Source organism: Doryrhamphus excisus, linkage group LG8, assembly GCF_037039965.1.
Source record: "Doryrhamphus excisus strain RoL-2023G ecotype Guam linkage group LG8, RoL_Dexc_Guam_v1.1, whole genome shotgun sequence".
Taxonomy (NCBI): Eukaryota; Metazoa; Chordata; class Actinopteri; order Syngnathiformes; family Syngnathidae; genus Doryrhamphus; species Doryrhamphus excisus.
Genome location: NC_136364.1, coordinates 11,385,936 through 11,403,766, shown reverse-complemented (window position 1 = coordinate 11,403,766; position 17,831 = coordinate 11,385,936). Strand labels below are relative to the sequence as shown.

The 17,831-nt window shown below is 39.2% G+C and overlaps 1 protein-coding gene across 4 annotated transcripts in view; it reads right to left on the bottom strand.

Annotated features, from left to right (window-relative positions):
- Nucleotides 1–250: 250 nt before the first annotated feature.
- b3gat1a (beta-1,3-glucuronyltransferase 1 (glucuronosyltransferase P) a) overlaps nucleotides 251–17,831 on the bottom strand; it is an 85,453-nt gene continuing 67,872 nt past the window's right edge. For 2 of the 4 annotated variants that reach the window (XM_058079419.2, XM_058079420.2), the window contains 6 exons: nucleotides 17,005–17,147; nucleotides 12,561–12,632; nucleotides 11,967–12,478; nucleotides 5,942–6,238; nucleotides 3,311–3,424; nucleotides 251–3,248 (listed from right to left, as the gene is read on the bottom strand). In XM_058079419.2, coding sequence (XP_057935402.1) covers nucleotides 3,338–3,424; nucleotides 5,942–6,238; nucleotides 11,967–12,478; nucleotides 12,561–12,632; nucleotides 17,005–17,116 — 1,080 coding nt within the window. In that variant the 5' untranslated portion in view covers nucleotides 17,117–17,147 and the 3' untranslated portion in view covers nucleotides 251–3,248; nucleotides 3,311–3,337. The remainder of the gene's footprint in view (nucleotides 3,249–3,310; nucleotides 3,425–5,941; nucleotides 6,239–11,966; nucleotides 12,479–12,560; nucleotides 12,633–17,004; nucleotides 17,148–17,831) is intronic. The other 2 variants (XM_058079421.2, XM_058079422.2) reach the window with 2 other exon arrangements.

Sequence of the window (17,831 nt, the reverse complement as noted above, 5' to 3'; positions counted from 1 at the left end):
TTTGGACATGTGGAACCGTGAACTGATTATGTGATGCACTCAATTGTAATCTGATGCATGTTCAAATGAAATAAAACCATTACCATTACCATAAAATGATGTGACACATTTGTAGGTTAAATAAAAGGCAAATAAAGTAAAGAAGAAAAAGAAATGAAATTATATGTACTTTTACACTTTTTTGTTTCTTTACTTTATTTGCCTTTTATTTCACCTACAAATGTGTCACATACATATAGATACATATGTACATATAATGCCATTGTTTTTTGTTTCTTTTGAATTGAACAAGCTTTATTCTTGTCACTTATACAGAAGTACAAGCGAAATAGTGTAATCATCCGTCCATACATAAACAACATACTATGCAGTGAGACAAGGGGTGACAGGGCGAGATGATTCGGCGATGAACACTAGGAGAGGGGACGGGAGGGGGGAAAAAACAACAACAGTTGCTGCCATGAATTGGACTGGTGAGCATCGTGCTTTCATTGTGGAAACGTTTATCAAATCAAACGGATCTGCACTGAAACGAAAATCAACCGGCATAATGAAACAGAATAGCATTACATGTACTTTTCAAAAATAAAAACACTTTTTTGTTTCTTTACTTTATTTGCTTTTTATTTAACCTACAAATGTGTCAGATCATTTTAACTGACCGTGTATAATTGTGGTGAATATGATAACCAGTCAGTCAGTCAGGCTGATGTTCTTAGTTGTTTATTTCTCTTGAACCAACAACCATCTTTCTCTGAGACAAACTGGAATTCGAGGCGAATAATAATAAAGAAGCATTAAAGAGCCCCATGCATAAAAGTGTGACTGACATGAGGATGACAGTGAAAGGGGACCACTCGTGTGGAGTTTATTGTGCCTTGGAAGCCCTCAAGAGGGTCGTTAATGCTCATCAACAGATATTAAATATGGGGGGGTGGGGGGAAAAACCCCCCAAAAAGAAGCAGTACTGCTGGTATGCTCGCTTGTATTCCACACAATAACGAGCAATCAAGATCAGACTACAGTATTGCTAAATTCTTATGTATTACTGGTTGGTATGCTAGATAGTTTACAGTGAGTGTGTGCATGCACACTTATTGCACACTTGTACCTCAAATAAATACACAAATAAATAGAAAACCTTTTCTTTAATAAATAACAGTAGATCAAATTGCAGGATGTAAGCAGTCAATAAAACAAATATCATGTACTCCGATGCAGTATTTTCTCTGAACGAGTATTAGGGAAAAAAAGAATAACCTGAGATTTGAAGAATAAGGTCGCACATTTTTCGAGAATAAAGCCGTAAATTTACGAGACATACATAAGTCATAAATTTCATAGAAAAAAAAGTTGTACATTTATGACTTTGTAAAAATTTTATATAAATTTAAATTAAATAAATTTCATATAAATTTCCATGGAAAAAATGTTGCAATATCACAAGGATAAAGCCGTGCATTTACGCAAATAAAATCTTAATATTCTGTGTCATACATGTCCGACGGACAACAGAGCGTAGATCTTCAGGAAGGAAGTTCAAGTTTTTTACTTGATATATTTTTTTTTCTCGTAAATTATCCAATTTATTCTAAAAATCTCAGATTACATTAATTAAGACATGTCCAATAATTATCGGCACTTTATTGTCATAAATTAAAAAAAAAGAAGTCATAAACTTTTTTCTGATAAATTTACGATTTTATTCGTATCTTGCAATCTCAAGATTTTTATTTCGATTATGCCGCAGTACTCTATGGTAATTTTCAGCATTGAGACTAAGGTTTTGGAATCATCTCTGATTATGTTTGATTGATTCGGCAAATTCTTACTCTCACAGGACTGATGGTGCACAGCATCTGAATACTGATAAATCTATACCATTGTTATTATTATTGTGCTTTTTTTAGCCAGCTATTTAATATTACTAAGGAAATTACAGTTTTTGCATTGAAAATCCAAATAATTCAAATTGGAAATCAACAGTCTTGCATCAATTTTTTTGGGGGGGGGGGGTAATTTGTGTCTTCCTTCATTAAATAATTAATAATTGCAAGAGCTGTACCCCACATAACCAACCACTTCCCCATGAAAAACACATGTGCTAACCTAAAGCGAATACTTGTGAATGTTCTGAGCTCCTGTATTAAGCACAATCACGATGTAGCTCAAAAGTGTAATGTAGTTCTTTAGCAAGCAAACTAATTAAGATGGAATCAACAGTGCCTCTACTGGTTGCAGCTGAGTAGTGCACTCCATTTTGTCTGGATAACTGCAGTACAAGTACTACTAGTTTTACTGAGGTTCAATCAAGTGGTACTCGAGTTTGAGTGACCCAAACCGAGGTTGCACTGTACTACAGTAGCTAAATATTTGTCAGGTGGTATTTGTTGTACAGTGATTGAGACATGATCGATTCCCCTCAATGGGATGAATTCCTTTTCCCGGATAAATCAATCCGTGATGATTTTTTTGTCAAGTAGCGTGTGTGTTCGTACATGGCTGTGCATTGACGAGGGGAAACCTTTATGATGTCAGCTATTGATTTTTTCTTTTTTTTTTAGCTGAATGAAACGGACTGTGTGCTATTGTTATTTTCCTCATGGTCCAACATAAATACAGTATTCACAACAACATTTCCTGATTGCTCTATGGCTATATACACATGTCATCACAAAGAAATACTATCAATGTGTTTTTAAGTGCTAAGTAAGAGGTGCAAGGTTTTTTTTTTTGTTTGTTTGTTTTTATATACAGTTCCCCCAGCGGTATTTCACGTTGTGGTTTCAAAGTATGACTTATGGTAACCCAAGAGTAAATGTAATCAGTAGTATTGTCAACACCAAAAAAAAACAAAACAAAAGACATTGTTATCAAAAGGACATTCCTTCCCTTGTAGTGTTTATCAGAGTAAAATCACATTGCAGTCCGTGTAGTTGAATATTCTTCATTCATAACCTCCTTGTCGTTTTTGCTCTCTTTGCCCTCCCCCAAGTGAAGTTTTTTTTTTTTCCAGAACCTGACTGGTGTTCGAATTGTGCTGTCTCTCTGTCAGGTTGTCGCCCAAGTCGTCCTTGACGTCGTCTCGTTCGCCGAGCTCATAAATAAAATCCGCTTTTCGCCAAGCTGTGCTTTGATATGATACACTGGTCCATTTTTCCCAAAAGAAAAATGTCACATTTACGTGTCTGGCTGGGTTACATTGTTTTGCTACAAAGTCTGCAGCTGTTTTGTCCAAAGACGACCGTCTGCAAAAAGACAAACATAATGAGAAGGAATCTTAAACTTAAACTGGTTTAGTCTCACTTACCGTGATCTGAGGAAAAAAAAAACATTGTCAAATCTCCACATTGGGCTCTGTGAATCCCTTTTTCCCTTCGTTTACGAGGATGGGCTTTTCTGTTCTTGTGTGCCAAACGAGTATCTAGTGGTGGTAGTGGGGGATGAAAGAAGAAAACACCATTAGCAACTCCATGTATGCTTCAGATGCTCATTCATTTCTTTCTATCTTTGAACTCCCGCTCTGTTAAAAGCTACTTGAGGGAGAGTAAAGATGCCTCATCATCCCAGTGTGTTTCTTATTTTGGCTTTCAAAATGGAAATGCTGTTGTGTCCATCCATCTATCCATTTTCTACTCCTCACTGGAGTAGAGGTATGTGGTATGCTGGAGCCTATCCCACATATACACTAGCGCTCAAAAGTTTGGGATCACTTGCAAACTTCTTTGTTTTCCAAAGATAAACAAATTTTCATGTATTTCACAAACTATTTTTTCCATTACACAAACAGTTAAAATTAATTTTTCAAAGAAGGATCTCCATTTTTGCATAGAGGCCTACTATCAACAACTGTCAGTCCTCTGCATCAATCTCCTGGTATGGCTGCTAATCCAAGTTCATCATTGTATAAGGCTAATAGATGATTAGAAAAGCCATCTAAAAATCTAAACTAAAACTAAAATCTCTTACCATGCTGTTAACTACTCCCTTCAGAGAGCAGCACAAACTGGGTCTAACAAGGACAGAAAAACGCTGCACAACTGTGCAAGAGAGTGTGTAGTTTAAGACAAAGATGCCTCACAGCTGCACTAAATAGTAGCCATCAAACACCAGTGTCAGTATCAACAGTGAAGCGGTGACTTCAGGATGCTGGACTTCATAGCAGGATTGCCAAGAAAAAGCCATATCTCAGACTGGACAAAAACATTTCCAAGTCATTCCAAACTTTTGAGACAAACAACCATTCACACTCACATTCATACCTATGGACAATTTGGAGTCGCTAATTAACCTAGCATGTTTTTGGAATGTGGGAGGAAACCGGAGTACCCAGAGAAAACCCACGCCTACACGGGGAGAACATGCAAACTCCACACAACTTGGAATTGAACTTGAGTCTCCTAGCTGTGAGGCCTGCGCGCTAACCACTCTTCCGCAATGCAGTTTTAATGGCTTATTTTTTCTTATTATGTTGACTATATTGTGTAATGCAAGTGTAGAGGTAACTATAGGGGTGTTATCTCAGTCTAGAGGGCTCTAATAATGTTAAAAAGACTGTGTGGCCTGCTTGTTTACCATGCTGAGCAGTTTGCGCCAACATCGGTTGTGTTGCTGTTGTGTTGTTCAATATACTTGTTCATAAATAACCATGAACTTCTGGAATAACAGGCTCCGTCCAATTATTGCCTGCTTTCAAGAGATTTTTTTGCAAGAAGCACATTGAGTTGTTATTAAAATTTAGGCCAATCTTAAACTTTCTTATGGAAGTATGCTAAGGAAATTTAAAAAACATTGTGAAGATGCATTTTCACTTGTTCATATTTCCATCCTAATGATATATTTACAAGTTATAAAGATCCTTTTTGAAAAAGAAGTGGTGAAATGATTTATCATGGTGTCATTTTTTTTTCCTATTTGAAAAAAAGCCGGTGCTCAAACAGCAGTGACCTCCTTCCTGTCATCTCTCCCAATGAATTATGCATGGCGCCCACTCCCACTTTCCGCAGGAGTAAGCGAGGTTAATAGTCGTACTTGTAAAGGGAAGCCCGTGGACAACTTTGCCCAATTTTTGCCTCCCACCTCTACATCAAACCCACCCCCTTTCGTCTGTAATCAGCAGGTTGTCCTCGACCTCGCCATCCCACCAATCTCCAATTCTGCTCCCTCAGCTGTTCCCAGATTTGCCTGTCTTTCTTTTTTTACCCCTGTGGATGACCGGAGGGAGGTCGTGAACAAGCTGGACGACTTATCTGGTCTTTGTGCCAATGCGGAAGTCAAGGTTTACGGGAGTGCACATACAGTACGGTGTGCTCATGAGCCATAAGTAGGGATAGTGCATGATAGGCAACCTTCATGCATGCAATACATACCGTATTTTCTGGACTATAAGTCGCACTTTTTTCATAGGTTGGCTGTTCCTGCGACTTATACTCCAGAGCGACTTATAAATGGAAAAAATGTTTATGTTACATAAACACTGGACTCCTTTTCTGTTCATGTTTATTTTTTGTGTAGCTGAATAACTATTGTGTTAGCATATCTTACATCTATTCAGCCTGTTCTCTATTCTTTTATTGTTAGAACTTGCCTTCCAAGAGGACGTAATGTCTGTTTTGGTCAAGTAGTTTGGAAAATAAATTACCAGTGTGACTTATATATGTTTTTTTATGAAAAAAAAAACCTATGCATTTTTGGCATTGTGCGACTTATACTCCAGAGCGACTTATAGTCCAGAAAATATGGTAATGGACATGTTGCAGATAAAGGCAATCTGTACCAATATCAAAATTCTTTTGCAAAACATACTGATTTCAACCCAGAAATAGCGCCCCCCAAAGGTTATTGTACAAGGTTATTCAGAGAAATAAAATATGTTAGTTGAGTATTTAACGATAATTCAAAATAATTATGGTACGGCACGTATAAAACAAAAGAAGCATACCTTAGTGCAATTGGCCGCTTTGGGTTCCAGGTCATTGAGTGTGACAAGTTCCCGCAGCAGACTACTCTCCTGGTAGCCTCCCTTCACCCCGCGTAGCTTGAAGTACGCCTGAGGCTTGAAAAGGATAAGCCTCAGGTTGATGGCGAAGCCGGCCATGTCGATGGCAAAGGGCCGGTGGGGGTCGAACACCGTCTTCCAGCCGTACACCTTCCCGGCGGCATTGACCTTGGGCGACTCGTAGCGCAGGCCGCCCACAAAGGCCACGGGCCACACGGAAACTTTCTGCGTTGATCTCATCTGAGTGAGAGGAAGGGAATTAGTCATGTGGAAAAAAAAGCCGACATGACAGCAAGACACTTGCAGTGATGGAGGCTTTTTAGAGCTGCCGCTGTTATTGGTGGTGAAAGACAACGTCTATTGACCCGGCCGGCCGTCGTGCTGCAGATAGCTGACACATTGTTAGATGACGGCACGTCACACACACTCTTCAACCATAACACAATCAGCCTGCAGCTCTCGAGGGAAGACAATAAACATGAACGTTGTGGTTCGGGGGGGAGACACCCTGTTCCAGCACCGCTCTCTGATTGGCCGAGGGGATTCTTTGCGGTCCAGTACTGCCATCCTTTCAGTATTTTATCATTTCATCAATCACAGTGGCATATTATAGGAAAGCAATTGGTAGGCCACTAACCACAAACAGTCATTCATTCATTCATTTTCTGACGCTTATCCTCACGAGGGTCCCAGCTGTCTTCACCCTAGACTGGTGGCCAGCCAATCACAGGGCACATATAGACAAACAACCATTCACACTCACATTCATACCTATGGACAATTTGGAGTCGCCAATTAACCTAGCATGTTTTTGGAATGTGGGAGGAAACTGGAGTACCCAGCGAAAACCCGCGAGAACATGCAAATGCCTGCACGCTAAACACTCGTCTAAGTAATTTATTTTATTAATTACGTAAACATTTTTTGCGTAATTAACCTATGACAGCAGACAAAGGCACGATGCATCTCCAACTGACAAACACAACTCCGGTCTGCGCAACTTCAGAACGACACTTCCTCATTGTTGCGAGACAACCTCGAGGTGCATTCAGGTACATGCCGAACATCACAAGAACATCATAATCATGCATGCATATGTCATCTAAATATACAGCGAGCGAATATTCTTATCACTCACTAACTTCACTTTTACTGAGGGAGTACAATTTGTTGCATTCAAGTTTGCTTGGAAATCCCAGAAAATACAGCTAATCTAAAAACATCATTTAAATTCTGTGGTGTCATTGAACGCAACCACACATGAAAGTGCGATTTTGTGTGGTATCTATTAGCTTGATTTAAATGTTCCGTTCATTCGGAGCTGCTAATGCATACATTATTTAGTGCAACACATTATAATTCAAAGGCAGTAATATTACAATACCTAATTACATGCAAATGACAGTAACTAGAAGGCCTACCATAACATACTTATATTACATTTAACAAGTTCAGGTAAGTTTTTCCCTGAAGAAGTCATTAATTTTAGTATGTGCACTGAAATAACAACGCCGGCACCTCTCTTGTGTATAGTCTTTGTAAAATAAAGGTGCAAGGAGAGAAGACAGGAATAATCTGCATGCCTATGTACTAATTAAAGCAATATGTGCTTGTGAAATCCCCCCCTTGCCAAATAGGCTGTTTTTTTTTTCCATGTCAGCCTCAGCGTTAAGAGGGCTGTGTGATCTGCTGGGATGCTCTGTGGTCAAGCCCGCCAGATCAGAGAGCAGCGCAGTTGTTTTAGAAGAGCATGAAAGCACACTGGATGCTTGTGGGATTTCTTCGACTGGGAGCTTACACTGCCAGACACTTAGATACAAATTGTCAGGATGTTTTGTCTTAATGAGCTCTTAAATGGTCAGAGAGAGCGAGGGAATGGGTGTAACCATGTGATGGCGGGGAGCTACACTACCGCTCAAAAGTTTGGGATCACTTGCAAATTTCTTTGTTTTTCAAAGAAAAACATTTTTTTATCCATTTCACAAACAATTAAAATGAATCAGATGATTTTCAAATAATCTATTTTTCAATATCATATTATATATTAGATATTTCAATATCAATTTTTTAGGCCTACTATCCCCACAGTTCAGTGGAAGGAAATCTAGAAGGAAATGCAAAAAAAAGTGACATATTCGGTGACATATTGCAGTCAAGGGCTTTGTGGGACTTCAGGAGGTTTGCCACCAGCTGCTTATAATTATCTGCCTTGTGGTTTCCGAAAAACTCTGAAAACTCTGATGCTAAAGTAAATTTCTGCTATCGTTCATGAGATTTGTGTGCATATTTATGTGTGTATAAATATGTAAGTATATATATAGTAGATATTGTATGAGTGTATATGTGAGATACATTAATGTAACAGTATGCATGTCTGAAAAAAAATTAATAAGAGATTTCTGCAAATAAAAAAAAACATTTTGGGAAACTCTAAACATATTAAAATGAATGCATTGAAATGTGCAGACAGGCTTTCGGATACAACTGGTTGCTTGTAAACAAACTGTATGTTCTGATAAACTACATTTTTTGCCTATTTTGCATACATTTCCTAATTTGACCCAATACTGTATTTTGGAAACTATAACCAATCTGCACTTCGAGTTGACCTTTTCTTTATTAGTAACTTAAACCAAGAAAAAACTCCTGGAAGCATGTTGCTTGTAGACCAGTGCTATCACAATGTCTTTGACTGCGTCTTCTGAATGATTTAAATTTAGGTTTTAGTTTATTTAGCCGTTTTTATACTCCATAAAATGCTTAATTTAGACAAAAATATGTAACATTTGCTTAAGCATGCATTTTCTTTTACTAATAACAGACCACATTCAACCGTCATGATTTCTTAACTACACTACCGCTCAAAAGTTAGGGATCACTTGTAAATTTCTTTGTTTTCCAAAGAATTTTTTTTTTATCTATTTCACAAACAATGAAAATGAATCAGATGATTTTCAAAGAAGGATGTACATTTTTGCATAGAGGCCTACTATCAACAACTGTCAGTCCTCTGCATCAATCTCCTGGTATGGCTGCTAATCCAAGTTCATCATTTTATAAGGCTAATAGATGATTAGAAAAGCCATCTTAGCGGCGACTTCAGGATGCTGGACTTCATAGCAGGACTGCCAAGAAAAAGCCATATCTCAGACTGGACAAAAACATTTCCAAGTGATCCCAAACTTTGGAGCGGTAGTGTATAATTATATGGTATACAGCCGTATTGATGGAACAACATGCGGTACATGAGGCTTGACATATGCCATATTTTGTATATGTTGCATTGTTATATAGCACATAATCACGGTGCAGGCCGTTTCAAGAGATTTGTCACAGCCGTCCATGTGAAAATGAGCGCAACTCCTTCCTGTTCGGCGAATGTATGACCATTAAGGTACAGCTTTTTATAAATGCATTGCTGAGTGTCTACAAAGAAAAGGTGTTTAAGTCAGTGCAGCGCATCAACACAAAAGAAAGAAAAGAGCATAGAATTTACAATCCTCAGGGATGCAGAGACGATAAAACAAAGCTAAATTGTGATGCGGCTTTGTGTCTGCGTATGATAAGGCACCGAGTCCAAACAATCACAATGTGCCGCTGTTGTGAGGATTGCAGGAGCCTGATCTGAATGCATATGTGGCCATTATTGTCTTATTTTAGCCAATTCAAGGGAAATTATATTAAAAGTGGAAAAAACATAAAAAAAATGTGTCCGATTCAGAATTCACAGCTGCAGATTTTAGGTAAGAAATTATTTATATAGCCAGTGCTACGATTTTGCACTTTATCGGCAGTGCTTCAATGCACCATGACTGTGTACTGTAAGATGCAAACTAGCTTTGTCTAAGTCTCATCTACTACAATTACAATAGACAAGCAGTATGTATTATGTAAACACGGCTTGCCTGTAGATGAAGGTTTTGTATGTTTAAGGAAATGTATTTGAGTTAAAGCTTTAGAAAAAGTGTCTGATTCCTGCCTGTCTTCCTCTTTATTGTCCTCTCTTCCTCAGGGCTGTTACTCCGACACATAAATAGGCCTGTTGGAGGTGATGGAGCGCATCTGAAGGAGACGGAGCACTTTGGCTGATTTCCAGGGAAAGGTAATGGCAGGCACCGTCAATACTTGACACTCTGCAAGACCGATACCCCAAAGGACCTGCGGGACCACATCTTTTGGGGTAATTCAATGGATGTCAAGATGGATGACCGGCTGGTAGATGTGCTGATAAATGTCTCGCTTGTTAGCAGCAAAAATAATAACCGCTGGCCCGAGTGAGGGAATTAAACACGGCAGTGTTCTATGCTGCCATTGGTTTCCCATAAAGAACAAGAGTAACAATGGGCATTCAGCGACACAATACGCTCAATAAGGACTCTTTGGAGCTGCTGATTTTTGGGCTTCCTAATCAATGTGCCATTCTCTGGCCTTAGCCAAGTGGCTGCTGAGCTGGTGTGCTTGTACTTTAATAAGAGCACTGGAAAAAGACAGGTACAACCGATACTGGCTGACATTCGATCATACGACACACGCAGGCGCCCCCTATGGGTTGTGGTCAAAATAGTTTGGAATGCATGCTAGCATGCATGTACATGTAATACAGATATCCTCCAAGTTTTATCATGATTAGGCAAATGGTCAATGACTTATGGACAATTACAGTAGTTGCTAAGTCCAAATATGTTTTGCTTGACCAATCTTGCTCATATTTTACAGACATGTGTTTGTCAGTCCCCTAAAGGTGTGTCCCTACTCGGTCATGAACGAACGAGTCAAAAGTAGTTCTTTTTTTGTGAACAGAATGAACGAGGTCACCGCCCCTAAAATACCGTTCAGTTCATTCATTCATTCATTTTCTACCGCTTATCCTCACGATGGTCACGGGGGGTGCTGGAGCCCATCCCAGCTGTCTTGGGGCAAAAGGCGGAGTCAGTCCGTTCAGTTGAGAATGGTTTTTTTTTTGATTGGCTGGAGAGTAAGTTTACCGTTCCTTTTGCAGGGCGGGACTATCTGCGTCTTGCCTGTCTTATCCTATTGTATGGTCAATTTGCTGTTTATTCATGACCGACACAGCACTATTTTTATTATTATTTTAATGAATTTTAATGAATTTAAATTTTATTTAATTTTGGGTGGGGAGTGCAGCGGTCACAGCGTCGGAGGGGGGGCTAGCAACACCGGACTGGTGAGCTGAGACGCTCAGATCCGGGCGCTCGGATAATACTTCAGATTTCGAGGTGCATCCTCTCGTGTTGTTGCACCATTGAGTCGGAACGAATGTGAACATGAACATGAACGGACTGACTCGACACGGTTGACCGGGTCTATGCACAACCAAAGTTCACAAATGAACAAAATTAACAAAATTAACAAAATTAACAAAATTAACAAAATTAACAAAATTAACAAACTTAACAAACTTAACAAAATTAACAAAATTAACAAAATTAACTGATCTTTTTACTGAATGAACCGTAATGATCCACTACTCCAAAGAACAGTAGGTACAGTTTCTATCGAGCGCACTGAGCTGTGTAGGAAACTTTAAGTCAAAGTGACTTAGTGAGGTAAATACTAGTACCACCGTGTGATATATCAGAAAAGTACATCACCCTTTTGTTTGCAGACGTTAAGGACGAGAAGACTTTGGTTACACAAACACACGACAGACAACAATAAAATAGAAGATAATGCAGACCAGCGTATGGAGAGATCCGAACCAGACGTGCTAACCTCATGCTTGATGGCGGATGGCGAAACACCTCAAAGTTATCCGTGGGTGTTTTTGCTGTGTTAAACCGACTTATGGGGGTAAATAACAGCGGTGAATGTGTCATAAAATTACTAGCACAGGCAACACAGTAGGGGTGAATGTTTTGATTAATTTTCACCCTTTTGTGTTCAGCAGATGAGCAGTAGAAGAGTTTGCTTTGACAAATGCATGCCATAAAAAGAGAACAGCGCTAACCTCCTCAAACAGCTCCAGGCTGTAAGTGTTGTCATCATCCGCAAAGTAGACAATCCCAGCTTGACTGTTGTTGGCATTGAACGTCTCCCTCAGCCACCGGAGCGCCAGATTCCTCTGCATGGTCCCCCGGGGGATCCTCGGGTCCCGAGTGTCCCCTCGCAGCTTATAGTTCCGGGGTGTCTCGACATTGAGGTGGGTGTAGTTGAGTCCCGTTTCTCTGAGAAGTCTCGTCACCAGAGGCGTCCTCCTTTGGGAGTCCTCCACCAGGATCCAGTGCAGGTTGGGAATGTGAAGGAAGGTGTTCGCCAGCCGCGTCAGCTCGGCCTTCTGCACGGGTCGGCTGTACGTGGGAGTGATGATGTGGATGGTGGGCAGCACGTCCGACCAAGGCGGAGGCCGTGTGTAGACATACTCGGTCCTCACCACCTCCACGATGTCCTTATCTGAGGCACAGTATTCCTTGGAGTCTCCCGTTTGGCCTCCCGCCTCCCGCTTGCCCTCCACGCCATCATCTGGAGATGGGAAAAGACACGTTAGTGATGCTCTTTGTGGGCTGGCCTCAGGCGACTTAGACCCAATAGGGGTAAAGTATACCTGAGAGTCGGTGGTGGTGGACTGCAAGCCTCTCTGGAATGATAAAGATCTCTTTTACTAGGTGGTGACAGGCTGCAAAGAGTGAAAGCAGGCACTATGAGAGGATGCACACTCTGTGGTTATCCCAACAGTAACTTTATCTTAATGCTATCTTTCACCCGCTTGCTTAAAAAGGATGAATATTTCATCCATGTCACCACATCAGTGCGCATCACTGAAGGGTGTGGTCAGGCTGTGGGCGGCCGTGTGCTTGCCGACACCCCAGTGTGTCGCTCTTTCGAGCCTTGCTGGAATCGTCACGGTCTGTGATCCTGACAGCCTTTCCCATTTGGCAACAACACAGGACCCGAACGGAGGCGAGAGCGAGTTTGGCTTTTCTGGGCTTATTCCAGCAGGTTGAGACGCCTTTTTCATTGGAAATCATATTTCACAGCAGCTGGAGGTGGATTTTCCATTTTGCAGGAAGCTGCGCAATGTAGCATCTGACATGTTTACTAGAAATCTACATGGAATTTGTAAGATTTGTGCTAAAAAAGATGCTAGAATTAGTAGAAAACTGACACACTTTGCTCTCTGAATTTTGCGACTTCACTCTGATTTTCAAAAAAAATATCAATTAATAAACAGTGCTGTTTTGTGCTGCAACATGGCCCATTATTTGCAAAAAAATGCACATTTAAGTACCGTATTTTCTGGACTATAAGTCGCACAATGCCAAAAATGCATAGTTAGGTAGAAAAAAACATACATAGGTTGCATTTTTTGATAATTTTTTTTCCAAACTACTTGACCAAAACAGACATTACGTCCTCTTGGAAGGCAAGTTCTAACAATAAAAGAATAGAGAACAGGCTGAATAGATGTAAGATATGCTAACACAATGGTTATTCAACGACACAAAAAATAAACATGAACAGAAAAGGTGTCCAGTGTTTATGTAACATAACCAGTTTTTTTCATTTATAAGTCGCTCTTGAGTATAAGTCGCAGGAACAGCCAACCTATGAAAAAAGTGTGACTTATAGTCCGGAAAATACGGTAATATTTACATATTTTTTTGCCTAAATTAATAATAACAATTATAATAGTAATACATTTTCATTTGTATAGCGCTTTTCAGAGTCAAAGACACTTTACAGTAGAGAAAAAAGAATTAGAGTTGAGTAAAAACAGAGTAAACGATGCATTAAAATACAATACCCAAACATTCATTCAGAGCTAAAACAAGGCTAAAAGAGGGGCGGAGCGCAGCCGTCAGTTATAAAAAGTTAGACATTAAAAACTGATTTAAACAGGTGCAGCTGTGAGGCATCTTTGTCTTAAACTACACACTCTCTTGCACAGTTGTGCAGCATTTTTCTGTCCTTGCTAGACCCAGTTTGTGCTGCTCTCTGAAGGGAGTAGTTAACAGCATGGTAAGAGATTTTAGTTTTACTTTAGATTTTTAGATGGCTTTTCTAATCATCTATTAGCCTGATAAAATTATGAACTTGGTTGAGAATCACTTGTTGATAGTAGGACCACTCTCTTGCACAGTTATGCATCGTTTTTCTGTCCTTGTTAGACCCAGTCTGTGCTGCTTTCTGAAGGGAGTAGTTAACAGCATGGTAAGAAATTTTAGATTTAGATGGCTTTTCTAATCATCTATTAGCCTTATAAAATGATGAACTTGGATTAGCAGCCATACCAGGAGATTGATGCAGAGGACTGACAGTTGTTGATAGTAGGCCTCTATGCAAAAATGGAGATCCTTCTTTGAAAATCATATGATTCATTTTAATTGTTTGTGAAATGGGTAAAACTGTTTGTGAAATGCATGAAAATTAGTTGGAATTCTTGGCCCCATTCACTCCGTGCTTGCCCCGACCTTCCCACCTTCAAAAAACAACTCAAAACCCACCTGTTTAAATCCGTTTTTCTAACTTTTTATACCTGACGGCTGTGCCCCTGAATGTATGGATATTGTATTTTAATGCATTGTTTACTCTGTTTTTACTCAACTCTATTTTTATTTCTTTTTTCTCTACTGGAAAGTGTCTTTGAGTACTCTGAAAAGTGCTATACAAATAAAATGTTTTATTTTTATAATTATTACATGTGTTGCTGTATAACATATGAATGTCGCACTGCTTGGCAAAAAAATGACTTGCATCAACTGCATCATATCATCTGCATAAATACGAAACGTCAAGTTTGATGTGCGTCATTTTTCCACAGGATGAAGTACGACCACTTCCTGCACACGCTGGAGCGTTGTGGTCCTAGAAATAGGATTATAGAACCGTTAATGTTGTTAATGTCAATTCATTGTGGCACTGCTGTAAGAAATCTTTGTCAGAGTTCATCCTTGAAGCTGTTCACACTTGAGACATAAAGAGGATTTTTCTCGGCGGTGGCTAGATTAACACAATCTGCTGATGGCCAGATGCTCGGCACAGCCTGCCAGCGCCGACTCTGCCAAAAACCTGCAGCTCCTCTTTTATGAAAGCTCACAAAAAAAGGCAGCCTGCGAGCAGTCGGGGTTAAATAACAGTGAGGTTATTTATTTCTTCACACTTCCCCTCGCTGCCTCACACACGATATTAAAGGTGACATTATGTGACCGTATTCGTACGTTCTTTAGGCTTATTCTTATGTGTGTATGTGTGTTGGTGACATCATAAGCAGAGGACAAAGAGACGCATTGATTTGCTGTCCAGCTAATTTGGTTTGTTTACTCAGCAGCGTACTTGGCATTTTACACCGTTGCTTGTTTTTTTGGTCTCAGGGGAGGCGATTGGAAGGCTCGTGAGTGTAATGTCCTAATGACTCTCACAGCATGTTGCTGGGGCTCCATTAAGCTAATTGCTGGATGCATTTATTATATCAACCAGCTTAAATGAAGGCTGAAATTGATTAGTGGTGATTGGTTGTCAATGAGATTGATAAAACACGGAATAGATGGCTTTGTGCTTGGTTGGATGGGCGTGGCAATGGGGAGGGAGGTGGAAGGATGTGATGTTAATTAAGTCCTGTTCTAATAATTTTTAGGGCTGCACGGTGGACGAGTGCTTAGCGGGCAGACCTCACAGCGAGGAGTTAGATCCCACCCTTGGCCATCTCTGTGTGGAGTTTGCATGTTCTCCCCGTGCATGCGTGGGTTTCTCCGGGTACTCCGGTTTCTTCCCACATTCCAAAAACATGCTAGGTTAATTGGCGACTCCAAATTGTCCATAGGTATGAATGTGAGTGTGAATGGTTGTTTGTCTATATGTGCCCTGTGATTGGCTGGCCACCAGTCCAGGGTTGTACTATACTACTATAAATGAACATGTTTGCAGGTTGTAATAGGTAGAGCTTTTTATATACATACTTTGTATTAAATAATATGCTATAGATTTAGTTTATGTACTATTACTACCATGGTTTACAGTGCAGTAATAACGATTTAGTATTTATAATAAATAAATAAATTTTAAAAAGCTTTGAAATTATGGACATATTAATTTTTTTTACTTTACATTTTTCATCTTTTTGTCCATATTTGAATTTAAAAAAATAAAGAACATATAGAAATAATCAGATGACTAGTTTTCACAACCTATTGTTTACATTAAAAAAATGCAATTTGAAAGTTTTGAATTTTATTTTTAAAATGTTAAAAAAAACTTTGTGATTTGCATATTTCAAGTTCTAGTAATAGGATCACTCAGCTCACCATTTTTACAACCTATTAAATGATCCATTAAAAAAAATAATTCAAAGTAATATTAATCATAATATGATATTTTAAAGTTTTGACATTAAAAGTATTATTATTGTTATTATAGATTATATTTTTTACAACTTATTCTATAATTTCAAATATGCTATTTTAAAGCTTTTAATTTATAGATTTTTAGAAAAAATAAAATCTATAAAGTCAAATAAATAAAGTTTAGTAAATTCAAATATAGATTAGAAAACATTATTTTTTTTTACAACCTATTACATTAAAAATCTTTGTTTTTATTATTTTTTTCCTGTGTGCATATTAAAGTTTTTAATGATTAAAAAAAAAAAATCACAAAATCCCCCAAATAATTATGGAAACGCAATAGTAATCAAAATCACTTGGAAATTGTGTAGAAATATAATATGTGTAAATGAATCAAATTATCGCAGCAGGTTGACCATATTTGTATGAGTTGCCAAGTCATCAAATCTACTCCTAAATTCTTGCAAGATCCTATTAGATTTACTGTGTACACCTGAAGTGTTTCTGGCCTTATCGTGCACTCCAAACGGGCAAATCTACAGCGACTGGATAAGTGTTGTCGAGCCGAGATGAAACCATTGGCCACGGCAGGAGAGCACCCTACTAAATCGGCCAGCTCCGTGTCAGAACGTGAAGTGCAGCGTGAGGTTGGAGCACCCACTTCACCTTGGATGATATGGACTGCTGAGTGTGCTTTGCGGTACGTACCCTTGCGGATGGCGAGCAGCGGGGCGATAGCGCTTTGGTGCCAAACTGTGATGAGCAAAGTCCAAGGTAACACGATCAACACGATGGCGAGAATATCTCTTCTCTTCGGCATCTCCAGGATTGGTTATTTGGCTCGGCATTACCTGTAGGGGAAACAGGACAGGGTTGGAGCATACCATCCGTTATTTGCATGGAAAATAATAATAATAATAATAGTCTGGGTCAAAACATGTCTTTTTGCAATGGGACCAGTCTGCTCGGTTTGGGACATAGCGTATTTACACATGTAGCAATGCACAAAATGATAGTCCACAGCTTTATTAGCTCTGTTAAACACTGTGCTTATTTTATAGAGGATTGTTTTTCGTGTCTACTTGTGCATTTAATGCTTTTCCTTTGATTGCCTTTTACAAGAGAGGCTTTTGTCCGCTAATGCATTTCAAACAAACTACATAAAAATTTAAAGACAGACCTCTGCACTCGTTTTGCTTCCTCATCCTGAAAGTGTGGCAGAGAATAGTTACTTTTACAAGGAGAATGGAATGTGTTACTACCTCACATTAGCAGTTTTTTTATGTTTGTGTGGAACTTTTACTTCCAATAAGTAAGCGAGGCACCTTGTGCAGGTCACCTGCGTGAACAGAATAAACCAGGAAGCCATTCAAGATAGGTTGCAGTGCATCTACTCAGGTTTGCGCTAACTACAAGGCTGTAAAACCATTCTGACTTTTTTTCATAGGTTGGCTGTTCCTGCGACTTATACTCCAGGGCGACTTATAAATGAAAAAAATGTTTATGTGACATAAACACTGGACACCTTTTCTGTT